Genomic DNA, 24,776 nt, shown 5'->3' on the forward strand with positions numbered 1-24,776 from the left:
AATACTCCTTATCGTAATCCCCTCCAGCTCCAGCAAACTCCAGTGGTGCCGACAGCCCTGCGTCCTCTGGCCAATGCCATCAACTTGCGCTACGAGGACTTCACCATTCTGGAGGGAACCCAGGCCTTTGTCGTGGGCAAGAAGGCCTTCCATGCCGCCCTGTGGAGCTCATCGCCGGTGACCTTGGCCCTGTCGGCGGACTGCAACCAACTGGCCGGAGTGGGCGGTGAACTGAGCCAGCTGACCGGCGGTGTGAGCGACGTGCTCAACCCGGTGACCGAGTTCTGTGACCTGGTGCCCAGCTACCAGTTGCCACTGATGCCCTCGACGGAGGTGACCCTGCTGCAGGCCACCATCTCGGTGCTGCCCAGGCTGCAGCTGGAGACTCTCCAGTCGATCGGTTCAATACTCAAGGGCAAGTCGCAGGTGCTGGACAAGAGCAACTTCAACTTCCGCGGATCCATTCCCAATCTCAGTGGGCTGAAGGACGGAAATGGATCGCTGGCTGGAAATCTGAGAAATGTGGTCTCGGTTCAGAACCTGAGTACACTCAACGAGGAATCCTCGGCCACATCGATGGGTGCTGATGATGCATCGGCCAATGCAAACGCCATGCCAGCTTTCGATGATGTGATGACCCGAGAGGTGGCCTTCATCATGCTGCAGCTGGTCAACGGAATGAAGAACCTGCAGGCCAAGGCGATCGAGGAGACGCCACTCAGTCTGTCCAATGTGGTGCTGTCCAAGGACATGGACAACAAGGATGCCCAGGCGCGGCTCTGTGTGCTGCAAGGGTAAGTGATTTTAATAAGTATAATTAAAATTGTGAATCTTACTTATAAACTTACCATTCTCCCGTAGCAACAACAATGACGACGACGAGCCCATGGGTACGCTCTGCAAGTGCGCCCACTCCGCCCTGGTCGACATGCTGCCCGCCACAAAGATCACGCCCATCCTGGCGGACATCCTGCAGCAGGAGCGAGCCGAGTCCCTGTCCAAGGCGAAGGCCGTCCTGGAGTTTGTGCTCTGGGGTCCCTCGGATGTGGCGCTCACGGGCTCCGTCAAGGAACGCGAACTGGCCCTGCAGCGGTGGTTGGATCTGGAACGGGCCACCGTTCTCCACGGACTGGTGCGCACCCGGGTGGAGCTGACCGTCTACGACGAGTGTCATCTGATGTTCCTCGTCCGCTCCACGGCCAAGATGATGAACGATGCCGCGAAGATCGTGTGCAACTACCAGCAGACGAATGGCTCTGCCAGCCAGGATTAGTAAACCCTGCTGAATGCTAAGGGAATTATCTTATAAATACTATACGAACCTGTCATAGACACTTAGTCCTTAGAGTCAACGAATGATATCTTCTGAATCGCCCCATACAAACATACTATACATATAATCTACATATATTCTTTGCCCAGCGTGCCAAATTGTTTCGCGCGGAAATTGTCATGTAAAAATATGCTTATCGTATGCAAACTCGAACGATTTGTGCAACTTTAATTATTGTGTAAACTACTCTTAAGTCATTAATCTAAACGAATATTTATACTTCCCTATACGAGTACACGTAAATTTGTATACTTCATCAGATTATGCTATATATGAGTATGCCAACAATTTGATTAGTAAGACAAAACTCTTTGGTGTTTGAACAAATACATATATATGGTAAACATAAATAAAATACATCTAAATAAACAAATGGAAACCTATGGCCGATCTTTTATTGTTTATGGGGAACGGAAACTGAATCCGGCTTTAATCAGGCTATAATGCCCACACCCAACTGGCGATCTAAAGTTCAACTGGTCTGATGCAATGAAAACTAGTTGGCATGGGAAGTTTTGAAATTGTTAAGCGAAAACTGTTTGTCAGCTGAATTTTGGTTTGCGCCCAGCTGATAAGAAAAACTCTCTCTTTAGCCAATATTTTTGAACCCATGCCAATGGAACTGACCAATCCCATCAGGGCTGATACTGATTATGTTGTTTCGTACACCTTTGGGTATATTGCTTGGAATTATAATGTCGCCATTATTATCAAAAACCTTTATATTTGCTATAAAGAGCAGTCCTTAAGTATACTGAGGAGTATCTATTTAAGAAATAGATTTTCCTGATGACAAAACCTTTTGAAATTCAGCTTTGTCTATTGATATCTTATCTAAGTAAGGGGTATACTTTGGTCTATATTAGGGCCTAGCATAGCTTTTGGATGACCGAATGTTTGCCATATGTTTTCCTTAGCAATTCTCAAATACTCGCGAACCTGTTTGGCGCTCCCTCTCTCCGCTCCCAATCTATCTTTCAGAGTGTTGTTTTCGCGGAATTCAGCAGTAAAGATCGCCGGGCATTAGGAAAATATAAAGCTAATAGAACCAACGCTGAGTGTGAGTAGTTTCACTTTGACCGTGAACAAGCAAAGCGTGTTCAAAATGTTGAAGGGGCGTATCGGTCTAATAATACAACGGTCTCAGAAGGCGGCTCTCTTTTCTGCTAGTCAACAGGTAAACAAATAGTCTTTACAATAAAAATCAAATAAAAATGAAATAAAAGCGTTATAAAGGCAAGTTCAGAGTAATTGTCAATGAGAAGAGAGATAGATATCAATATTTATATAAATTTTAGCGTGTTCCCATTATCTTTATCTATATAATCTCATTACTGGACTATATTCTAGCGCTGGCAGACAAATGTGGCCGCAGCCGAGGTCAGAGACGACCCAGAATGGCTCCAGGCCAAGCCATTCGAAGAGATTCCACGGGCCAATATGCTTTCTCTATTTGCAAAAATTGCGTTGCCCGGTGGGAAGTACAAGAACTTGGAATTGATGGATATGTTTGACGCAATGCGCAAGGATTACGGAAATGTATTTTACATGGCCGGAATGCTGGGAAGTCCTGCCTTTGTGATGACCCACAATCCCAAGGATTTCGAGGTGATTTTCCGCAATGAAGGTGTATGGCCATTCCGGCCGGGCAGTGATATGTTGCGCTATCATCGAACCGAATACAGAAAAGAGTTCTTCGAGGGCGTTCAAGGAATCATTCCCTCGCAGGGCAAAGCCTGGGGAGACTTTCGATCCATCGTAAACCCCGTTCTTATGCAGCCCAAAAATGTTAGGTTGTACTTCAAAAAGATGTCGCAGGTTAACCAGGAGTTTGTGCAGCGGTAAGAGATTTTAATTTAACTCTAAACGTTGTAAATTGAAATATCGTTTTGTAGAATTAGAGACATAAGGGATTCCACCACTCAAGAGGTACCCGGCGATTTCTTAAACACAATCAACCGTTGGACCCTCGAATCAGTGTCTGTAGTCGCCCTGGATAAGCAGCTGGGGTTGCTCAAGGAGTCTGGAAAGGACAGCGAAGCCGCCAAGCTTTTCAAGCACCTGGATGACTTCTTCCTGCTCTCAGCCGACCTGGAGATGAAGCCCTCTCTTTGGCGATATATCACAACTCCGCAGTTAAAGAAAATGCTAAGAACCCTGGATAGTCTTCAGAACATCACTTTGATATATGTGGAAGAAGCGATCGAGAGGTTGGAGAAGGAGGCCAAGGAGGGCGTGGTGCGTCCAGAAAATGAGCAAAGTGTTCTCGAGAAACTCCTAAAAGTTGATAAGAAAGTGGCCACCGTTATGGCCATGGACATGCTGATGGCCGGAGTGGATACGGTAGGTGATCGCAAAACCTCATAAAACTCATAGCTATATAAAACTTGTTGTTACCAGACCTCGAGCACCTTTACGGGGCTTCTGCTGTGCCTGGCTAAGAATCCCGAGAAGCAGGCCAAGCTGCGGGAGGAGGTGATGAAGGTGCTGCCCAACAAGGACTCCGAGTTCACTGAGGCTTCCATGAAGAATGTTTCCTATCTGCGCGCCTGCATTAAGGAATCGCAGCGTATCTATCCTCTAACTGTTGGAAACGCCCGTGGGCTGACCAGGGATTCTGTCATCAGTGGCTATCGGATTCCAGCCGGTACCTTTGTGTCCATGATTCCCATAAGTTCCCTCCACAACGAGGAGTACTTCCCACAACCTAAGGAGTTTTTACCGGAACGCTGGCTGCGGAACGCCAGTGACTCCGACGGAAAATGCCCGGCAAACGACCTGAGGACCAAAAATCCCTTCATTTTCATGCCTTTCGGATTCGGACCTCGCATGTGCGTGGGTAAACGCATCGTGGAAATGGAACTGGAGCTGGGCGTCGCTAGAATCCTTCGAAACTTCAGTGTGGAGTTCAACCATTCCACCAAGAATGCTTTCCGCTCTGCTCTTATCAACCTGCCCAACATACCTCTCAAATTTAAGTTCACCGATTTGCCCAACTAATATTTGTTGTTTTTATTTTAAAACTGAAATATAATACCTGGTTTCAAATGATTAATATGCCAAGCAAGCATATTCAATCATATGCAAGTATTAGATGTAAGATATGGAATGTAAATATTGAATTCCTGAAATTCGAAGTTAGGGATTAAGATTTTTTAAACACTTAAATTATGAAATATTTAATAAAACAAGTTTATAATTTCTAAGTTATTTATAGATTTTCTTTTAATATGCATCTACAAGTTTAAAAAAGCTTCCTCTTTATACGTTAAATATATTCTAGTCATGATGACAATAATTTGTTGGCATTGACACTGACCGATATCAACGGGGGTCGCTTAATTGGTTTGTAGGGTCTTGTTGTTTGTCAGGGACAGATAAAACATTTTTTCAAGGTTATTAGTCGAAAATGTTTGTTCCCATTACTGAATATTTTTCATGAATTTAAATATTATCTATTAACTAGCAAGCATGCTCTCTAGAACCTGTTAGAACGCCCGTTCCCTGTGGGTCGCTATCTCTCTGTTAGTGAGTTGTTATCATCCAATTAAGCGTTAAAGCTCTCGCAGCGTAGAATTATTAAGCTATTCGAACGAGCACTCGGCTCTCAGTTATATTTTGGAAGTGAACGGGAATAGTTCTAAACATCGCAAAAATGCTGAAAGTGCGCAGTGCTCTATCATTAATTCAGTCTCAAAAAGCGGCTCTCATGCTGAGTTCTCAAAAGGTTCGTGTATTAAATATAAACAAATATTATAGGAATTATCAGGCCGATTATCATGTTTTTATAATTTTAAGATAGGGAAGGCCAACAAAGAAAGAATTTCAAATTTTTGTAACTTCTAGCGCTGGCAAACTAATGTTGCAACGGCTGAGGCTAGAGAGGATTCGGAATGGCTGCAGGCCAAGCCATTCGATCAGATCCCTCGCACCAATATGATTGCATTGATGATGAAGATGTTTATGCCCGGTGGAAAGTACAAGAACATGGAGCTGATGGACATGTTTGAGGCCATGCGACAGGACTACGGCGACATATTTTTCATGCCAGGAATAATGGGTAACCCGCCTTTTCTGAACACGCACAACCCCAAGGACTTCGAGGTGGTTTTCCGCAGCGAGGGTGTGTGGCCCCATCGTCCTGGAAATGAGGCTCTGCTCTATCATCGCAAGGAGTATAAAAAGGAGTACTTCCAGGGCGTCATGGGCATCATACCCACACAGGGTAAAACCTGGGGAGACTTCAGGACCGTCGTCAATCCTGTTCTCATGCAACCGAAAAATGTCCGACTGTATTACAAGAAGATGTCACAAGTCAACCAGGAGTTTGTTCAGCGGTAGGATACATTGATAAAAACTTTAATTTATTTTGTTTAAGCCCACTTACTTCAATAGTATAAAAGAATTGAGGGATCCCATCACTTTGGAGGCTCCTGAGGATTTCATAGACACCATCAACCGCTGGACTCTGGAGTCGGTATCCGTGGTGGCCCTGGATAAGCAGCTGGGACTGCTCAAGGATTCAGAGAAGGAGTGCGAGGCACTTAGGCTTTTCCACTACCTGGATGAGTTCTTTATAGTATCTGCGGACCTTGAGATGAAGCCCACGGCCTGGCGCTATATTAAAACCCCCAAGCTAAAGCGAGTTCTCAAAGCCCTCGATGGCATCCAGGAAGTCACTTCGGTTTACGTTGATGAGGCTATAGCTCGGTTAGACAAGGAGGCCAAGGCGGGTGTCGTGCGTCCGGAGAACGAGCAAAGCGTCCTAGAGAAACTACTTAAAGTCGACAGGAAGGTGGCTACTGTTATGGCCATGGACATGCTGATGGCAGGAGTAGATACTGTGAGTAATAAGTAGAATGATCTTTAAATATTATTATAACATCATTCTAATTTCCATTCAGACATCGAGCACCTTTACAGCTCTTTTGCTGTGCCTCGCCAAGAATCCCGAAAAGCAGGCCAAGCTGCGTGAGGAGGTGATGAAGGTGCTGCCCAACAAGGACTCCGAGTTCACTGAGGCCTCTATGAAAAACACTCCCTATCTCCGAGCCTGCATTAAGGAATCCCAGCGCATGCACCCCCTGATTGTCGGAAATGCTCGAGTCCTATCCAGGGACGCCGTTCTCAGTGGATACCAAGTGCCAGCTGGAACCTACGTGTCCATCGTTCCTCTGAATGCCCTGACTAGGGATGAGTATTTCCCACAAGCTTCAGAGTTTCTCCCCGAGCGTTGGCTGCGAAGCCCCAAGAATTCAGAGGCGAAGTGTCCGGCAAATGAACTCAAGTCCACAAATCCTTTCGTGTTTTTGCCTTTTGGGTTTGGACCTCGCATGTGCGTGGGTAAACGCATCGTGGAAATGGAACTGGAGCTGGGCGTCGCTAGAATCCTTCGAAACTTCAGTGTGGAGTTCAACCATTCCACCAAGAATGCTTTCCGCTCTGCTCTTATCAACCTGCCCAATATACCTCTCAAACTTAAGTTCACCGATTTGCCCAATTAAAATTTGTTATTATTAATTTTTAATGATTTGATTTTCTGATAATATGCTCGTAAATAGATATGTTCGCAAGTATTTTGTGTAATTCGTAAATAAGAACATTAAATACTGAATTTCTTATAAACAATGTAAAGTTTATCAACACCAATCAATGAATAAAAGCTTACAATTCCAAGGTTTCTATAGATGTATAACACGCAACTTACATTTCGCAAATAATCGGTTATGTTTCTTTGTCTTAGTTTTAAGAATTTGTTTAAAACTAGCATCTTCTAGATTTATGTTTTAATAATTTAAATATTTTCTATATACTTGTAAGTTGCTCGCCAGAACCTGTTAATAAGCCTGCTCTCGGTGGGTCGCTATCTCTCTGTTTGCGAGTTGTTATCGTCCAATTAAGCGTAGAAGCGCTCGCAGCCGTAGAATTATAAAGCTATTAGAACGTACACTCGGCTCTCAGTTATATTTTGGCGGTGGACGGGAATAGTTCTTAACATCGCAAAAATGCTGAAAGTGCGCAGTTCCCTATCGTTAATTCAGTCGCAAAAAGCGGCTCTCTCGCTGAGCACTCAAAAAATACAAGTAATAAATATAAACAATTAACCTAGAAACCATCAGACTGTTTATCATGTTTTTATGAATTTAAGATAAGGGACCTCAACAAACAAAGAAATTCTTAGAAATAGTATCTAAGTATATTTATGAACGTATTATTTTTCACCACTTAGCGCTGGCAAACTAATGTTGCAACGGCTGAGGCTAGAGAGGATTCGGAATGGCTGCAGGCCAAGCCATTCGATCAGATCCCTCGCACCAATATGATAGCGTTGATGATGAAGGTGTTCATGCCCGGTGGAAAGTACAAGAACATGGAGCTGATGGACATGTTTGAGGCCATGCGACAGGACTACGGCGACATATTTTTCATGCCAGGAATAATGGGTAACCCGCCTTTTCTGAACACGCACAACCCCAAGGACTTCGAGGTGGTTTTCCGCAACGAGGGAGTGTGGCCCCATCGACCTGGGAATCACACTCTGCGCTACCACCGCGAGGAGTATAGAAAGGAGTTCTACCAGGGCGTCATGGGCATCATTCCTTCTCAGGGAAAACCCTGGGGAGACTTCAGGACCGTCGTCAATCCTGTTCTCATGCAACCGAAGAATGTGAGATTGTACTACAAGAAGATGTCGCAAGTCAACCAGGAGTTTGTGCAGCGGTGGGCAACTCTCATATGAACTTTAATTTATTTTTAATAAAAACCCACTTTCTTCAAAAGTATAAAAGAATTAAGGGATCCCACCACTTTGGAGGCTCCTGAGGATTTCATAAACACCATCAACCGCTGGACTCTGGAGTCGGTATCCGTGGTGGCCCTGGATAAGCAGCTGGGACTGCTCAAGGATTCAGAGAAGGAGTGCGAGGCACTTAGGCTTTTCCACTACCTGGATGAGTTCTTTATAGTATCTGCAGACCTCGAGATGAAACCATCGCCTTGGCGCTACATCAAAACTCCCAAGTTGAAGCGATTGCTCAAAGCCCTCGATGGTATCCAGGAAGTCACTTCTGCGTATGTAGACGAAGCTATAGATCGATTGGACAAGGAGGCCAAGGCGGGTGTGGTGCGTCCGGAGAGTGATCAAAGCGTCCTCGAGAAACTGCTTAAAGTTAACAGGAAAGTGGCCACTGTTATGGCCATGGACATGCTGATGGCTGGAGTCGACACGGTGAGAAATGGCTAAAAAGGTCTTAGAAAATTATAATAATTTTATGATTCTTCATCCAGACATCAAGCACCTTTACGGCTCTTATGCTATGCCTGGCCAAGAATCCCGAGAAGCAGGCCAAGCTGAGGGAAGAGGTGATGAAGGTTCTACCCAACAAGGACTCCGAATTCACTGAGGCTTCCATGAAGAACGTTCCCTATCTGCGAGCCTGCATTAAAGAATCCCAACGCGTTCATCCCCTGATTGTCGGAAACGCTCGAGTCCTATCCAGGGACGCCGTTCTCAGTGGATACCAAGTGCCAGCTGGAACATACGTGTCCATCGTTCCACTAAATGCCCTGACCAGAGATGAGTATTTCCCACAAGCTTCAGAGTTTCTCCCCGAGCGTTGGCTGCGAAGCCCCAAGAATTCAGAGGCGAAGTGTCCGGCAAATGAACTCAAGTCCACAAATCCCTTTGTGTTCCTGCCTTTCGGTTTCGGACCTCGCATGTGTGTGGGCAAACGCATCGTAGAAATGGAACTGGAGCTGGGAACCGCCCGACTTATTCGCAACTTTAACGTCGAGTTCAACTATCCCACCAAAAATGCCTTCCGGTCTGCATTGATAAACCTACCCAACATTCCACTGAAGTTTAAATTTACTGATTTGCCAAAGTAATCTTTAGTTACTTTCTTTTAATTGAAAGTAAAAGTCTAATTAATATTGGCCAAGTACAAATTTTTGTGATACCTTTGACATTCAATATTTTTTAAAAACGAACCTAGCTTTATCAGTTGTAAAATGACAAAGTCACATTTAAACATAAAAAATGTATTGTAAACCTTAATCAAACATGTATCCCAATCCATTTCCAAATAAAACACACTGGGTTTTCTATACATTTAAAGCTATTTCATTTCCAGTTTAATACACACTCAAATATATATTTATGTATCTTGTAGATGTATAAGTATTCGGATACTAGACGTTAGTACACTCAATACGGTATATATGGTACATTCGTGGTAAACATTTTACAACAGTTACAGTTAACAGCTCATGGATTCCGGTAAGAAAGAGGGCAGGTGCAGTGACCAGAACTGCATTGCGTACAATTGGATTTGGGTGTCTTGTTCTACCAATTTCAACAATAAAATAGTTATCTAGCTTAGAGGGCAAAATGCTTGTAGAGAGTAAATATTCAATGGAAATTCCTTGGTTTCTCCTTCTTTTCAAGGTTTACGTCGAGATATATATATATATTTCTTTTATCATAGCTTGTTTGTATTTTTTTCTAATTTTTCTTTCATACGGGTTGGTCCAAATTGGATATTGAAACTTTAACAAATTGGTTCACTTGGTTTTATTCCGCTCTTGGATACTATAGTAAATGTTATGTATATAGAATAGTTTTACATAGATAGATTGTGAGTTGAAAAGTAGTTGAACTTTTGATTTTCTTTTTATTGAATTTGTTTTATGTGTTTTGTTAGAGGTTGTCTAAGAAGTTCATACGGATGTCTGTTTATAAAATCAATAAGAATTCAGTCCTAAAGTATGGATATGGAGAGGTTCTTCTTGCTTTTACATTTATGGATCGAAAACTTATCAGATATTTAGGTATTTAATTTACGGTTGGCATGCTTAAGTACACTCTTAGTAAGCTTTCAGACAAAAAAAACTCTGTTTGCCAATAAAGGCAAATACCATCCGCAGCTCTCGCTCCAAAGAGTCCCATCTTCGTTCGCACACTTGGCTAGTTATACATATTTTATTGTACGCAACTCATGTTGGCTAACTGAATTTTTATGTTTATACTTTAATGCACAATCGATACGAGGGGGCAGTACACATGGGGTCGACTTGATATGTGGGTGCACGTAGGTGAGGCCGTTAAACCCAGCAACACGAAGAAGTGAAAACGAAAGGAAAATGGAGCCGGGCTTAAGTCCTAAGCCACATGTGTGATTGTTTCCCGTGTTTTTGTCGTATCTCGCATCTCGTATCTGTTCCCAGGCCAGTGTTTGCGGTGCGTGCGAGCGCAATAAAATTTAATTTGATGCAGGCACAAACAACAGAGCCCCCACACACAGAACCAACGTAAACCCCAAACGTCAGGACAGCAAAAAAATGTGAATTTTTTCCCCGGCTCACAAAACGAACGCAGACAAAACAGCAGGCACACAAAACACTGCATAGTTCTGGGCTGCAAAAAAAATGAACAGAGGAAAACCACAAATGCGGGCGGGACGGAAGTGGTTACAACTCCATGAAACCACCGACAACCCTTCACCACAGCCCTCCGTTTAGGCGGGCGGCTTAGAGCTTAGGGCCGAGAGGCGTGGCGGCGACATAACATGCAATAAAAATGTGGCAAAGGCGGCGGTCCGCAAAGGACCCCGAGGATAAGGCTACGTGCAACCCCTGCCCATCGCATTTTGGCCAAGAAATAACTCAGTGTCTGTGTGAGATGTTAATTAGGTCTTGCCACACCGATTTCAAACTCAATTTGAGGTGCTTTAAGCTGACCTTTGGCACCCTGGCACTTGACCTGCTTCGGATAGACAGGCGCCAAGGCTTGAGCCGCCATAAATTACAAACGACAAGGCCACCAGACAGTCCGGGCTTTTCCTTTTTTCCACCCCAAACAGACACAGGTACTATATATACAGCACAAGCAAAACAGCAAATCAATTGTCGCGTCAACAGCAGTTGTCCAGGGACGTTTCGGCCAGCAAATTGCGATTGCATGCAGCTTTTCCGCTTCTCCGCTTTTTCGCTGTTTTGATTCTCACATTTAAGCACACATGTTTGGGGTTTTAAATCCAACGGCGGGGCGATCGATGCCTCATTAAATATATATACCTAAGCAGCATAAGCTCTGTCACAAACATAAATCAAAATCCTAGCCTATTGATGTCCGCGCAACACGCTGCGTACACTCGATGACATAAACGTGCCGGCAAACAAAGGAAGACGAGGAAAGTAACCGAACCAAACCAGGGGGATGGTGAATACATACAAGTGACATCATTTCTCATGACAACAATAAACGAAATACATTAACTAATATAGAAAACAACAACATGAGGGAAGGGGCTAATGGAGTGAAGCCGCCTCAATTATGAGGCGCGACCCCCATTAATAGATAAACTGTATCGGAGGGGAACTCAAACGGTAAGGAATATGCAAATGTCCGCCATCCGCATTTCGGTATTCACTATGGACTATTTAACCTGCTCAGTATTTGCGGGCGAAGCTTGGCGTGCCCGGATTGAGGACGCGGCAATAATGCGAGCTGGTCACGCAATACGGATCCCGATCCAGATCGCCGCCATCGTCATCCTCGTCGCCGGTGGCCACCAGTTGGTGGTGGTGCTGCTGATGCTGCAGATGTTGCTGCGTCTGGGGCCTCCGGCGCATGGACAACGGTCATTGGCGCTGCTGCACGCTGCTGATGAACTCGCCGTGCTTTTGCACCTGGAAAAAGCGATAAAAAGAGGGCTTTAATATTTTATGTATGTCACACTTTTTGTTAGGGAGGCTAAACGGTTTAATCGAGTGCATCGTGTTGGGTTATGGTACACAGGATAATTCAACATCATAGGCACTTTTTCTACTGAACATTTTTTACTTAATACAAATACATAAATTTCTGGCACATTATGGGCACATTATATATTTATTTTTGCCCAAGAATAAAAAATAAAATGCATGGCCAATTAAAATTTGACCGACAGAACTTATTTGATGAAAACATTTTAGGAACCTATATATCAGTATGCCATAAATTGTCATGGCTTAAATAAAGTTGGTATTAACTGCCTTAAGCATAGGCAAGAATTTAATTTTAGCAAGGTTTGCTATTTTTTCGTCCTAAATTTGTAAATATTTTTCATGAAAAGCTACAGGAAGCTTAAATAATTTTGTTACCATAATTGCTTCATAGCCATAGACAATCAAAGGGAAAAGAGTTCTTGATACGTCCCACATATAAGTGCAATTTAATTTACTAAAAATATGCATTTAAAATATCAATTTTATGTACTTTATAGAAATCAGAATGCCCATTAACTCGCGATTACATTTTTTGAAAGACTTAAGCAACCCTTATACACCCAGCACCCAGTCACTTACCAAGTCGGCCACGATGGGCTCCTCGATCTCGAGTCCCTGCAGCGTCTGCTCGCGGCTCAAATGCAGCTCGTAGGAATCTGTGGGCGTGACGAAGACCACGCGATGTTTGCGTGTCTGCAGCACATTGGCAATGACCAGCTGGATGGATGATGACGCGGAAGAAATTAGAATGCGGATTACGGGGGTTCCTGGCAGGCGGCTGGCGGCCGAGCGGCTCAGCAAACTCACCTTGTGCTTGTATTTGTTGAGGCTGTCACGTGCCTTAACTATCAATAGGCTCTCGTCCGTTTCCAGCTTAAAGGACACCACAAAGGCGTGCGGCACCCACAAGCTGGCCAAGGGGGCCAGCATTTTTGGAACCAGCTGGAGCGAAATCGTCGGCGCCCCATCTCCCGATTGCATTTTGTGGGTGGGCTGCAAAAATCCGTTGACAGCGGTTAGTGTTTTAATGGAATGATGGGACCACGCTGCGTATACGCGATGCGATGGGATTGGTGCGTCGGTTGCCTGGTTCGTTGCCCACAAAAGCCACCGCGGCAACATCCTCTTAAATGGAGGAGAGGACGAACATATACAGACACACACAATGTGCAGAACACTCGCACGCACACTCGACCAGCAAAGTGTCCTTGCAAAATAAACAGACAGACGGCAATATGAAAGGCCAGGGCTGCCATTCAGCTTTCACTTTTTTCACTCTCCCTAGTTTTTCCCTTTTCTGTTGCCGCCACGTGGCATATGAATTACAACTAATTGAAAGCATAACTCAGCCGTAATGAGCTAACGACAACGCTTGGCTGCACATCCTACACAAGGCTCTTTTTAAATCCTTGCTACAAATATTGCTCATACGCCGTGTGGCCCAACCAGCAACTTGTTGAGCGCCCCCCTGTCCGTTCTCATTAACTGAGCAACGCCGTAAGCTGCTCTAAGCTGCTGACCAGTCTCATTTATCCGGCACACACAAAAGCGGGTACAGCCGGACAATGCGTTCGGACAGGCGGACAAATGGACAAGCGGACAGATATACGGACAAGCGGACAAACGGACAACCAGACAACCGGACGGACACGCCTAAGTAGCCGGGACATTGGACGAGTAGAAATGAAAAATGTAGCTCAAGGCATTTAGTCGACAACGAAAAGCGAAAGGAGGAAAGTAGAAGGAGGGTAACTTTAAGCTTTTTGGGGCGAAAAAAGTTTGTGGTTCTTGCTCACTGGGAAATGCTAGCAGCTGTTGACATTGAATTCGCCTTTCCTCCTTTCGCCGCTTCCCCTTTTGAATCCCTAAAACTGCAGTATGCCTGTGCGTTGATGCGTGCTCTTGTAAAATCTTTTGATTTGATTTGCGGATTTCGGCACGTCGCCTTTTGTCCAGCTCCGGCTCCTCCACTTAGTTTACTCTTTTAATTTTCTGTTTGTTTTTACTTATTACGAGTACAATTTACTTTCGTTTCCTACCTCCCCGGGCCCCGATTTAATTCAAATTGTATGGCAGGAATGGCCTTCCTCTCCTCAGACCGTGCATAAATTTGTAAAGGCTTTTAGGCCTTGTTTTTCCAGAGGCGTGTGCGCCGGTCGTGATGATGCGATTGTGAAATTGAATTTTTAGTATCATCTTGCACTGTACTATATACTATATTGTATATACACTCATTTATATGTATGTAAGCAGCGACAAACTTTGGCAAGTGGCTGGGTAAACGTGTCTGGTCTGTGGTTTGACTTGTTGAAATTCAGTATGGGAGACGACCTTGGCTTTAAGGCTAGCGACATGGCGACCCAATCTTTGGGAATGAGTTTTCAATTTTCCCAGAAACTCAGCCAAGAGCTAATGGGGGGAAAATAGATTTTAGTTGCCTACTTTTGAGCAGGGCAAAGTCCTTGAAATCACTCGAGGAGCAACTTGAGCGGTTTATTTTCAATGCATCGAGCTTGACTGCTTCTATTTATACGTTTGCCAAGAGGTTATTATGCAAATCCAAATCGATTGCAGCCAAATCGTGTTGCCCCCGGGAATGGCTCCGAGCAGCACTCAAAGATGATGCCAAATATGCGCATAAATTTGACTAGACACGTGCATAAACATCAACAGGCCATTTTCGCCATTTTCGGCATATTCTACATTTTACCCAAGGCAATGGGCCGTGAGAGTATCTAACAATTTAATCAAGTGAACGGACCATTTGTGGCTAACACTCACGTTTACGGAGACGTAGGCACACACAGACAAAGTAAGCGAATGTCTTAAGCGAAAAAGCGAACGGGAAATGCACGAGCTGAGCGGAAACAAGACGCGGGAAATGCCACGACGATGCTGGGAATCGGAATCAGAATCTGGCTCGGTTGGTTGCCGGTGGCAGGAGGAAAATTTTTCCGTGTTTGCCACCCACAGCATCTACCGAGTGACTTACAGATAGGATCAAAACAGCAGCACGTAAGATGGTGTCTTTGAATTTACCATGTAAATTTCTCCATTTTAAGTGACTTTCGTAGCTCCTATTTTTAATATCACTAGTGTAATTTTCGGTGTCCAAAAGTATGGAACAATTCATTTTAAGCTCAAAAGTACAATGATTAAATTTTATAGAGCCCCTATCATTTATTCATTGCATACTTTTAGGCACCTAAAATTACATTCAAAAGTGATTTTAAGCCCTAATCTTTGAATTTCTCTTCAATATTATAAATTAGCATTTATTCTCCCCAATTTTCTAGGAACATTCTTTGCACCTTTAAAAGCTTCCAACTTCCCATTCTACTTTTAAACAATTCTTTACGAAGTTGATTTCAAGAATATTCAATGATTCAAATTTTGCAAGCTTTTCTATTTTTAAAAACTGTTAGTGACTTAGCAACTTTCAAGACAAACTTTTTCAGAGATGAATCAAAAACAAGACAGTTCGCAGGGGAATTGTAGTGCTACCACTGCGACCTCGAGTGTGTATTCCTGCAAAATGCATGTGAGATTGTATGCAAATGCAAAACGGGCAGGTAAATAAGGAGGGCTGTCAGGCAGAGCCATTCACGCCCCACCAATGGACATTTGATGCACTTGAAAGCCTTTTGCTGCTGCGCCAACAAGTCAGCTGACAGACTGGGGAGGATGGGTTCCTGACAAGTAAACACGCCCGCTCCTCCCACTCTTTATAAGGCTGGGATGAAAGCGAAAGGTGAAAGGAGACTAGAAATATTAGAGGGGTGGCAGGAGTCTAGTGAAGCGTAGCGGAGAAACACGCTAACAAGCAAAATTATGCAAATCAAATTATACACGATGACAATGTTAAGGCTGATGGCGGGCGGGCAAGGCCACAAGGCCAGCGTGAGTGACACTGACAGGCTCTGATAAGGCTCCCGGTGGCCAGCTGAAGGAGCTGGAGGACCAGCAGCCACCACAGTTGACTTAGCCCAGTCGAACGTCAATAATGTGGAGAGGAAATGTGTCACAGACCGGGGACTTCCACAGCGCCCGGGAATCGGATGGAGCACCGGGCACAAGGGCTACGACGGCAACTAGAGACGCACTGCGAGAAAATGTCACTTAAGGTGACAGATTGCGTGCTTATTTTTGTTTAAAAACATTTCTTTTGACAAATCCCAATAGTTTTGAAAGTATTTTTAAATGATGTGCCTAAAAGAATGCAATCAAAAAGTGGGTAGTCCTCTTTCTAAATGTTCCTCTGATTACCTTATATATTGCTGCATACTTTTAGACACCTGAAATGACTGATTTGTGTGGCACTCCAGATTACAAAAGCCTCTGTACAGCTGTGGAAATCATGATGGGCTGAGTTAAGTAATAGTAGAACCTTTTTCGCAGTGCATCTCAAAAATCGATACGCATCCATAATCATTTTCCCACTGCACTGGCCTTACTTAAGGAACCCAGTAATATTGCCTTGGTTTCCCGCAGTGCAGCTTTGGGAATCGATAAAAACCAATTTCCACTCGCTCATTCCGCACTCGTCCAGTGACGAGCGCAATCAATTACGAGATTTCCCACATGGCCGCCCACTCATCCTCATCCGGCCGGAGTCTCAGCTTACCATCATGTCCTCGGGTATGTAGAAATCGGATACGGCAGCTGCTAGGTAGAGCACGGCCCGCTCCTCGAAGGCGGCCAGGCACTCGCAGGCGGCGCGTAGGAGCCACATGTAGTCGACCACGCTGGTGAAGTTCACGTACAGGATCATCTGCGTCTCGCGGGCGATCTTGTACTTGGCCAACACCGGCGCAAACACGTCCACCGAGTCCGGCTTGATGGCTATCGTGGAGCTCTGGCTGTTGTCCGCAATGTCCAGCATGTCGAAGAACTGCTGGCCAGTGAAGTGCCGGGTGAAGGGCTCCAGCGACTTGTGGCGGTGCATGAAGATCACGGCGTAGTCATGGTCGAGGAAGTATTCCGCCGAAGCCGAGCCCCGTGTGCCCGCGCTGAAGTTATCCACAAACCGCACCGTGTTGTGCTCCAAGGGAACTGTGGTGCCGCCGGACTAGAATTGCAGAAAAGAGAAGGGTTCTTTTAGATATTTCAACTAGTATTAAGTATTGTATCCCATACAGGGGTATTTTCAACATGTTATTTTTTTAAAGTCTCAGTTAATTGCGAGGAAGAAGGTCCTTAAAGTGGGCAATAAATTTACCAATTTCTGAGTTTTCAGTTAGCTAGCAGTTATTCACAGCAGTATTTACTCTACATGATTTATACTTGCCTTGCAGACCTTTAATACATTTTATAGCGTAATAAATTCTATGAAAACCAATATTATTTGACTCTGTCGAGTAAAACTCAGCCGCTCGGAAAAGTCGCAAATACTTCATCTTAGGTAGTTAATCAAATCTCGAATATGTATCTGCTTATTGGCCATAAATCTCAGAAAGACAAACTAATATGCCTTGTTGCTAACTACGAGTGTTTGTGTAAATCATATAAAGCTTATGCTGTCCCAGAGAATAAACACCGTTGACCCATTTATCTGGTTATCTTTCTACTTTAAGAACACGAAAGCAGGTATACATAGCAAAATTCTTTAGCCAAAGTCCCAAGCATATTGGCCACGTTCCGCTTTAAATATTAAAGGTAAATCGCTCACTGAAATGTTTGTCAGTTCGCTAAACTTTTGGCGATAACCTTGTATTTTTATAAATTTTCCATTCAAAACTAGAAATCTTTTCACGTTTATTATGTGTACCTGAACTTATATTCCAAATTTAATTATGATTTAAGGAACGATTTTTCAAGGCACTAAATCGTATTATGTACTTTAAATAGGTATAAACAGCACAGAACAAACGAATTTATCGAAAAACTAAAAAACAAACAAAAGGCGTTGTAATTAAAATTTAAGTTTAAATGAAAATGTTTACAACTTTCTGGCAAGTATTTAACCTTAAAGACCTTCACTCGGTCTGGCTTAAATTTATGCACATGCACACTATATGCCTGGTTTTAAGGCCCCAGGCGCCCGATTTGCCATTAAAGCTTTTCCCAGCTTTGGGGTCAGCTTAACCCCTGACCGCCGGGCAGTTAATTAGGGGAGCACGTTGGGTGGTTAAAGCCCAATCCTCATCCGGAATCCCCATTTCCATTTCCTGCTCACCGTGACGAGGACGATACGGTTCTGCAGCTTGTTGTGCCTTTCGCAGAACTCCTTGAGCAGGGAGCGATTGTCCTCGAAGTCCGCGGGCGGCAGGTGCGTGTTGTAGAAGTCCTCCCAGTGCGTCATGTCGGAGTATCCTTTATTTTTTTGTTATTTTTGGCCGCCAAACGGAAGCTCGAAAATAACGGAAAGTTGCCCTTTTCCGCCGGAAACTATGCACTGCTTGCTAATTAATAAACACAATGAAGTCGCGGGAGGGGGCGATGGCAACCTAAATTAATTAGCACACGCAATGCACTATTGGCGTACTATTTTAATTGATTGATTTGCTTTGCTTTGTTTTACTTTGCTTTGCTTTGCACTTTGCGGAAACTTGAGGGGGCGGTTCGGGCGGCGGGGGCGGATCAGGTTATCAATGGAATCGTAGAGGAGCGCGCGCGGAGAGAGCGGAACGGAGCGCTCTGAGAACCGGAGAGAGCGGAACGAAAATGCTGAAAACACAGCTGTGAAAATGCGATGCGATGTGCACGGCAGCGAGTTCCGCGGGATTCTGACTCTGATTCCGAGCCGAAAATGCGGTGGACAGTTGGACGGCGGAGCAGGGCGAACCGGAATGCGGACAGGCGCACTCTAACTCGTATCTTTAGTCACACGAAAGGTTCAAAGTGCAGGCCCAAAAACGCGAGGTCCACAGAAACAGCTGATGGCAGTGTTGGCAAGCGCATGAGTTGGCTGCTGCGCGAACTGGTTCCGGCGGCTGCAGCAAACTTGTTGCTTACCCCAAGATTACGGTGACTGTTTGAAGGCCTTAAATCTCATTGTTATCAATGGGATAAGTCGAAAGAGTTAGACGACAATCATTTCTTACTAGCTATCTGTCAGCTTAATGCCAGATGGCTAAATAATAATCAGAATGAACTAGTTCACTTTTATACTGGTGCTTGCGAACCAGCCAAGCAAAGTTGGCTGCGCTGCGCATATTTTCAGTGTTGTTAATTACATGAAAGCGCGGTAAGTTTAAATATAAATTTAAATTTTACGAAATTATCTTCCAAGTACGAATTACACATTTTAATTTAGGTGCTTAAAATATTATATAAAAAATATAAAAAGAGAGATAATTTTTTGTTATCGTTAAGCTTAGTTTTTGAAAGTGACGATTTAAAAAATCAACACATATAAATATAAGTTCCAAAAAAATAAGAAACTAATTGTTCGAAGAAGTATAAAATTTTAAAGTATGAAGGACTCAAAAATGTTGGCTGCTACTCTTTTATAAAATGAAATAAATATAAATAATGAATCACCATTATTTTTGCCTTTGTTCCTGGTTTATTACCAATGTGAGGTAATTAAATCCCCTCGGTGTTCTCAAAAAGGCGTTTTGTGTAACTCTTAGGGTCATTTAGTATCCAAAAATAAAAACTCCAGTCTTAATTTTCATTTACAAATAGTTTTTTATTATCGATTGCCCCCGTGGGCTCTATGCATATTGTTAGTGCAGGGACGTACAAAAGAATCTCTAGAACAATATCACAGAAACTTACTAACTAATTGGGCTTGTCAACTGCGCTGCTGGATGTTAGAAATCGGCGTGACCTTTAGCATCGCCATCAGAGTGTAATTGGGAAGCGGAATGCTTTGTGTCAGCTTGTCGTGGAAATTTATGGCATTCATTAGACGGCGATTGAGCGCGCTCTCCATCCTCGTTGTCGCTGGGATTGGATTGTCGTCTAAATCAGAATTGTGTGGTGAGTGCGCACTTTAAACCGCAACCAGGTCCAATTGTCCGGCACACCAGATCGGCTCAAATCGGACCAGATTTGGAGCGGACTACGCCCTGGGCGTAGCCGGCGTCGTGGTCGGGGCGTAGACGTGATAATCGCCGTCTTCGGCGCCGCACGCCTCCTCCTCCAGGTCCCTGTTCACCAACCGCTCGCGCATTCCATACCGCTGCCTGTGAAAAAAATAAAAGTCGAAAATTAGCACTCTGGAAATTAGGACAATTAGCTGAGAACTTACTCCAGGTGCGAGCGCCATATGACCATGCCGGCGTACAGGGCAATGGAAACCAAGGCCAGTGCCACCACCACGATGCCGAGCAGCACGTGTCCCTGGCTCGCCGCATCCGCCTGCACGTCCACCGGGGCCACCTCGATGTTCTCGGAGGCAAAGGTCTCGGTGTCCGTGCTGAAGACCACGCCGCGACCCTTGAAACGCTCCTCCAGATCGTCCATGTCATCCATCCCACTGTCCTCCTGGTCGGCGTCGCCGGACTCCAGGATCTCCACGTCGTACTTGTAGTTCTGGGCCAGCACCAAGTTGGTGGCCGAGTTCAACTGGTCCTCATCGCGGTGGGGATACGACCGCCGCTGCTGTTCCTCTGATCCCGAATCTGAGTCGGAGTTCAGGGAAGTGTCCTGGGAAAAACCATAAAAATGTATACTTGGTGTTGCGAAAACAAAATACACATTTATTTAAATTATTTGCCTTCTGAAGACTTATCTTATCACTCTTCAATATCTCTTTAAACAGAAGGTGTCACAATTGTTTACCGTGTAGTCTGGTCACAAGCACAAAGAGGCTCGTGTCATCGATGTGGCTTTCGCTGTGGGTTCGGTTGAGTAATTGATTTCCCCGGCACGTGAGTCTATGCAAGTTCTATGCCGAATTTGGCAACTAGTTTTGAAAGTGGGTGGCTTAAGTTTTTATTGAAAGTGGCTCATAACTGTTTGAGATCATTTCTAATAGCACAAGCAGAAAAGCGGCCTTGAACTAGGAAATAGGGGTTGAATAATTAAGAAAGAATAGTAATACAAAAAATGAGTACAAAGTTGTTTTTACTGATATTAGGTAAACAACAAAAATAAAAAAGGCCAATAACGAATTTGTGCTCGGCATTTATGTACCACTTTCAATGAAAAGTTATTTCCAGTGTACCATTAAGCCAAATAGTTGGCTTGGTAACGAGACTGACAATTAAAAATAAAACATGACCACAAGGAAATCGGAGCCCCGCTGACTCACAAACTGAAAATTCGACGCCTTGCGAAAGCCAAACATCTCCCCATATTAATCATCGCCTAAAACCCGTCTCACCTTACTATGGCTCAATTACCCGAGTTTAAGTGATAACGCTCGTCTTTTGATAGCCAACCACCTGTGAAATCCTCGCTCATCCCCACTTACAGCTGTTTAAACTAGCCGTGTTTATGGGTTTCGCGCTATCAGTAAGGTCAGGCCCACCTATCTTGCATAATCTGTTACCCATATTTTCCGCAAAAGTGCTACTCGAGTTGTTGGCAAAACAATGACTGCCAGAGATCACTCTCCCTGGAGACCCTCCGCAGATGTAGATTGCTGACCCCGCCGACCGCAGGGGTCGTCGAGATGTGACATTTGTAATTGGCAGCAACAATTTTCCACAACTACGTGACTGGTTTTCTCGCATCTCAGGTAATGGACCCATTTGCTTACAACTAACGAGCTATAAGCAAGCCATACAAAAAGGTGACAAGCACGAGATCGAGTTGGGAGATCTCGGAAATCGTAATCTGATCGCAGGGAGCCGGGGTAGCCCCCGGGAGGTGGGCAAGCGGGGCTGCCAAATCTGGCATTCAAACGTCACGGCAGCCGAGGAATTACCTAGAATCGGATTTGCCGCCGTGAGTCACCCAAAGTAAGGGGAGTTGCGGGTATATCTCTCTCAACTACGAGGCCCCCGTCGATGGAATTCCGTGACTAAGGCGATGAAAACCCTCTGGCCGCCGTTTCTTTAATTTTATGCAAAGTTTCTGTGCGTGAGCTTTTTCTTTTAGTCTTTATAGGCGCTTCTTGGGAGCCGAGCCGAAGACGGAGGCCCCCTTAAAAGGCCAACGCCGCGCGTGTCTCTTGGTGGTTTTGCATTTAATCAAAGTGAAAATAAATAAACACTTTTAAAGCGTAAATTTCCGGTTCTGGGTAAAAATAAACCGAAAATGCATTGGCTTGGCTCGTATTTCAGCGTCTGGGGTCGTTCCTCGTACTTAATGCGTCAAGCCAGTCGGAGTGGTTTCCACCTCGTCCCGCTCTGCCGGGCTCCTTAGCCCAGTTACCCACCGATTTGTTGGCCAACTCACCTCCACGACAGCTGTCTTATTTTTGGCCACCAGTCCTCCGGCTCCGCCTGCCGCCAGATCACTCAGCTCCTCCGTTTGCCTTGGGCTCGGGCCCAAGTCCTGCGAGGGCTTGGCATGGGCTAAAAGAGAAAGCAATTAAGCAGAAATGAGATAATGCATTCGGTTGAATTAGCCGGGCCGATTACTTGGTATTTGGTTACGGCTTATCGGACTGCCTGAACAGATCTGCCCCGCTTTCCAGGGAAGCGCAAATATTTACCCCGAGATTTCGCAACTAGCACCTTCCACAGCCGCTCTGCGGCCAGAATGAGATATGTTTGCTATCTGCCAGCCTGACTCTTTTCAGAAGCAACCGGACCCAGACAATACGGATTTTTGTTGTCTTTCCGTCGCTTTTTATCAGTTGACACTGAATTTTGGGTTACGCTTTTTCAGCAAACAAAATAAAAGCGTGTTGGAGCTTAAAACCGGCACTAACTAGCACAGTCGCGTTTAAAATAATAGTAAACTTGGGGTTTGAATAAAAAGGTTGATTTTCCGTAAAGGTTTATCATAACATTTTGGCATGGTAACAGGTAAAAAACCCAAATCGATATATAATTTTAATTGATTTAAAATTAGGTACCATTTGGGTTATTTATCAATATATCCCCTAATCCCTTATAACGATAAGAAAGTAGTATTCCCTTTTTGTTTTTATATATTTGAAATTTATACTTCTCACACATACCATTCCTATTTCTTCAACTGCAGCTGTGTGGTATTGTGCAAAACCTGTCCACATGAATACCATATAGCACAAACCAAGCAACAAACACATTTCTAATGCCACAACCGACTTGCCAATGCCGATCGGCAAAAACGCTCGGTAGCTGGGAGTCTTCCAAAAAATTCCATATATTAGAGCCGAAAAAATTCCGAAAAGCACTCGCTATCAATGACGTCTTGCAATTTATTGCATTTGACATTCGTAAGTCGCTCGGCTTGAGTTCAGTACGTGACGATGGGTCTAAGCCTTGTCCCAAAGAAAACTGGATCCACTTTTGACAAGTGTCAAAGAGGCCAGAGCTTCTTATCACACAATCACGGGTGCTAACTTCTTTAGGGCGAGTAATATAACTTAAGACCCTGTTTATAGAGTTCTGACACCCCCTAATCTTCAAGGTAAGACGGGTGTCTTTTCGCGATTTGGCATAAAGTAATTTAGCTACTAAAGTAATATGAAATTGCATAGGTTTATGCGAAAAGGAGTGGGCAAATACGAAATAAAAGAAAGAATGGTATTGTATTTTAGGAAATATAATAATCATCCACCAAATTTTGTTAATAAAAGTAAGTAATCAGGATGGTAATTACTTTTAGGAACCCATCTCCCAGGGAACTAACATTATTTGCTATAGAAATATTTTAAAATATTCTAGCCCACCACTTATTTCATATATGCTTTCTAGAATTTTCAAATAATAATATACTATAATAATTCTACTTAATACTTCGTTGAGCTTGTAGACTATTATTACCAAGACAGTAAAAAAATCGAAATTAAAACCTGTTTTTCCTACTGACTCCTTTCCCATAAGGACCCAAAAACCCCAAGCAATTATTTTGACCGCAACTGTTTGGTAACAACAACTGCGTATCAATCATGCACCATATAACGCAAAAGCCCTGGCGAAATCTTATCTGCGCTGCGAGCCAGCTGGGGTCCCCTGGAATTAAAGTCTTGCAATTTAATTTCGCGACCTGGCGGGACCTTGATGGACGATTCATTGCGACGCGACGGCGGGAGGTCCCTCCTATAATAAAGCGCCCAAGTTTATGCGCTGTAAGCCCGGCTTACAAAAGCCCAAGACCGGGCCCGAACCGGACCTGGTCTTCGATCTTGGCCGGCCAGGCCAGGCACTTAGGGCGAAAGGGTGAACCGAACCGTAAACTGCTAACTGTCTAGCCAAGTGGCCGCTCCAGCTCGATCCCATCCAGCTGCGCTCGAAACTAGTTTCCCTGCTGCAGAAGTGGAAGTATCGGGTTGTGCGTCTGTTCGGCCTACCTATCTCTTACGGTCGTTGTCACTGCAGATATATCTCGTACGTATCTGTTGTGGTACTTACAATGTGCCAGCAGAACCAACAGAAGTGCGCCGAGGAGGGCGAAACTTTTCCGCAGGGCCATTTCGCGCTTTTAGATATGCGGGTGCCGTCACTTCCTTTATCTATCAGCTCCTTATCACACACGCACAGGTTACGCGCCTCTGGATCGCTGGGTGTTTTGGATGAATAAGCGCTGCTAGACGTTCTGCGGAACCACTTGGAAATATGTACTGCTCCGCTGCCGAGTTTGCGTGCGTTCGCGGCGAGCTCTCGGATTGAAATGAGCAGCCGAGAGA

At 44.5% G+C, this 24,776-nt stretch overlaps 5 protein-coding genes across 5 annotated transcripts in view; 3 read left to right on the forward strand and 2 right to left on the reverse strand.

Annotated features, from left to right (window-relative positions):
* LOC108031673 (serine-rich adhesin for platelets) overlaps positions 1-1,716 on the forward strand; it is a 38,024-nt gene extending 36,308 nt beyond the window's left edge. Inside the window, exons 7-8 of the mRNA XM_017105313.3 lie at positions 28-794; positions 862-1,716. Coding sequence (XP_016960802.1) covers positions 28-794; positions 862-1,273 — 1,179 coding nt within the window. The 3' untranslated portion in view covers positions 1,274-1,716. The remainder of the gene's footprint in view (positions 1-27; positions 795-861) is intronic.
* Positions 1,717-2,387: 671 nt separating this feature from the next.
* On the forward strand, positions 2,388-4,543 carry LOC108032009 (probable cytochrome P450 12a5, mitochondrial). Its single transcript, XM_017105809.3, has 4 exons — positions 2,388-2,510; positions 2,684-3,174; positions 3,229-3,676; positions 3,734-4,543. Exons 1-4 carry the CDS (start codon positions 2,439-2,441, stop codon positions 4,331-4,333), a joined length of 1,611 nt encoding a protein of 536 aa, XP_016961298.1. The 5' UTR covers positions 2,388-2,438; the 3' UTR covers positions 4,334-4,543.
* Positions 4,544-4,959: 416 nt separating this feature from the next.
* LOC108032010 (uncharacterized) lies at positions 4,960-9,441 on the forward strand. The gene is made up of 8 exons (XM_017105810.3): positions 4,960-5,060; positions 5,180-5,670; positions 5,729-6,176; positions 6,238-6,834; positions 7,258-7,416; positions 7,563-8,053; positions 8,114-8,561; positions 8,621-9,441. Exons 1-8 carry the CDS (start codon positions 4,989-4,991, stop codon positions 9,218-9,220), a joined length of 3,306 nt encoding a protein of 1,101 aa, XP_016961299.2. The 5' UTR covers positions 4,960-4,988; the 3' UTR covers positions 9,221-9,441.
* Positions 9,442-11,572: 2,131 nt separating this feature from the next.
* On the reverse strand, positions 11,573-18,961 carry LOC108031885 (phosphopantothenate--cysteine ligase). Its single transcript, XM_017105649.3, has 5 exons — positions 18,276-18,961; positions 16,725-17,168; positions 12,908-13,093; positions 12,680-12,817; positions 11,573-12,022 (listed from the first exon to the last, which is right to left on the reverse strand). The coding sequence occupies exons 1-5, from the start codon at positions 18,399-18,401 to the stop codon at positions 11,975-11,977; spliced, it is 942 nt and encodes a 313-aa protein (XP_016961138.1). The 5' UTR covers positions 18,402-18,961; the 3' UTR covers positions 11,573-11,974.
* Positions 18,962-19,712: 751 nt separating this feature from the next.
* On the reverse strand, positions 19,713-24,773 carry LOC108031553 (uncharacterized). The gene is made up of 4 exons (XM_017105095.3): positions 24,502-24,773; positions 22,394-22,512; positions 20,298-20,695; positions 19,713-20,232 (listed from the first exon to the last, which is right to left on the reverse strand). Exons 1-4 carry the CDS (start codon positions 24,560-24,562, stop codon positions 20,109-20,111), a joined length of 702 nt encoding a protein of 233 aa, XP_016960584.1. The 5' UTR covers positions 24,563-24,773; the 3' UTR covers positions 19,713-20,108.
* Positions 24,774-24,776: the final 3 nt, after the last annotated feature.

Source organism: Drosophila biarmipes, chromosome 3R (genome assembly GCF_025231255.1).
Source record: "Drosophila biarmipes strain raj3 chromosome 3R, RU_DBia_V1.1, whole genome shotgun sequence".
In the NCBI taxonomy this organism is placed as follows: domain Eukaryota; kingdom Metazoa; phylum Arthropoda; class Insecta; order Diptera; family Drosophilidae; genus Drosophila; species Drosophila biarmipes.

What these genes read in the sequence shown, in the direction of transcription:
- LOC108031885 (XM_017105649.3), bottom strand. Translation starts at nt 18,401, where the DNA reads ATGACGCACTGGGAGGACTTCTACAACACGCACCTGCCGCCCGCGGAC. An exon ending in TCAACAAATACAAGCACAAG is followed by an intron (nt 12,818 to 12,907) that starts GTGAGTTTGCTG and finishes TCATCCATCCAG; the next exon opens with CTGGTCATTGCCAATGTGCT. An exon ending in AGCCCATCGTGGCCGACTTG is followed by an intron (nt 12,023 to 12,679) that starts GTAAGTGACTGG and finishes CGCTTTTTCCAG; the next exon opens with GTGCAAAAGCACGGCGAGTT.
- LOC108032010 (XM_017105810.3), top strand. Translation starts at nt 4,989, where the DNA reads ATGCTGAAAGTGCGCAGTGCTCTATCATTAATTCAGTCTCAAAAAGCG. An exon ending in TGATGGCAGGAGTAGATACT is followed by an intron (nt 6,177 to 6,237) that starts GTGAGTAATAAG and finishes ATTTCCATTCAG; the next exon opens with ACATCGAGCACCTTTACAGC. An exon ending in TGATGGCTGGAGTCGACACG is followed by an intron (nt 8,562 to 8,620) that starts GTGAGAAATGGC and finishes TTCTTCATCCAG; the next exon opens with ACATCAAGCACCTTTACGGC.
- LOC108031553 (XM_017105095.3), bottom strand. Translation starts at nt 24,562, where the DNA reads ATGGCCCTGCGGAAAAGTTTCGCCCTCCTCGGCGCACTTCTGTTGGTT. An exon ending in GTTGGTTCTGCTGGCACATT is followed by an intron (nt 22,513 to 24,501) that starts GTAAGTACCACA and finishes TTTCTCTTTTAG; the next exon opens with CCCATGCCAAGCCCTCGCAG. An exon ending in ATAAGACAGCTGTCGTGGAG is followed by an intron (nt 20,696 to 22,393) that starts GTGAGTTGGCCA and finishes GGTTTTTCCCAG; the next exon opens with GACACTTCCCTGAACTCCGA.
- LOC108032009 (XM_017105809.3), top strand. Translation starts at nt 2,439, where the DNA reads ATGTTGAAGGGGCGTATCGGTCTAATAATACAACGGTCTCAGAAGGCG. An exon ending in TCTTTTCTGCTAGTCAACAG is followed by an intron (nt 2,511 to 2,683) that starts GTAAACAAATAG and finishes ACTATATTCTAG; the next exon opens with CGCTGGCAGACAAATGTGGC. An exon ending in TGATGGCCGGAGTGGATACG is followed by an intron (nt 3,677 to 3,733) that starts GTAGGTGATCGC and finishes TGTTGTTACCAG; the next exon opens with ACCTCGAGCACCTTTACGGG.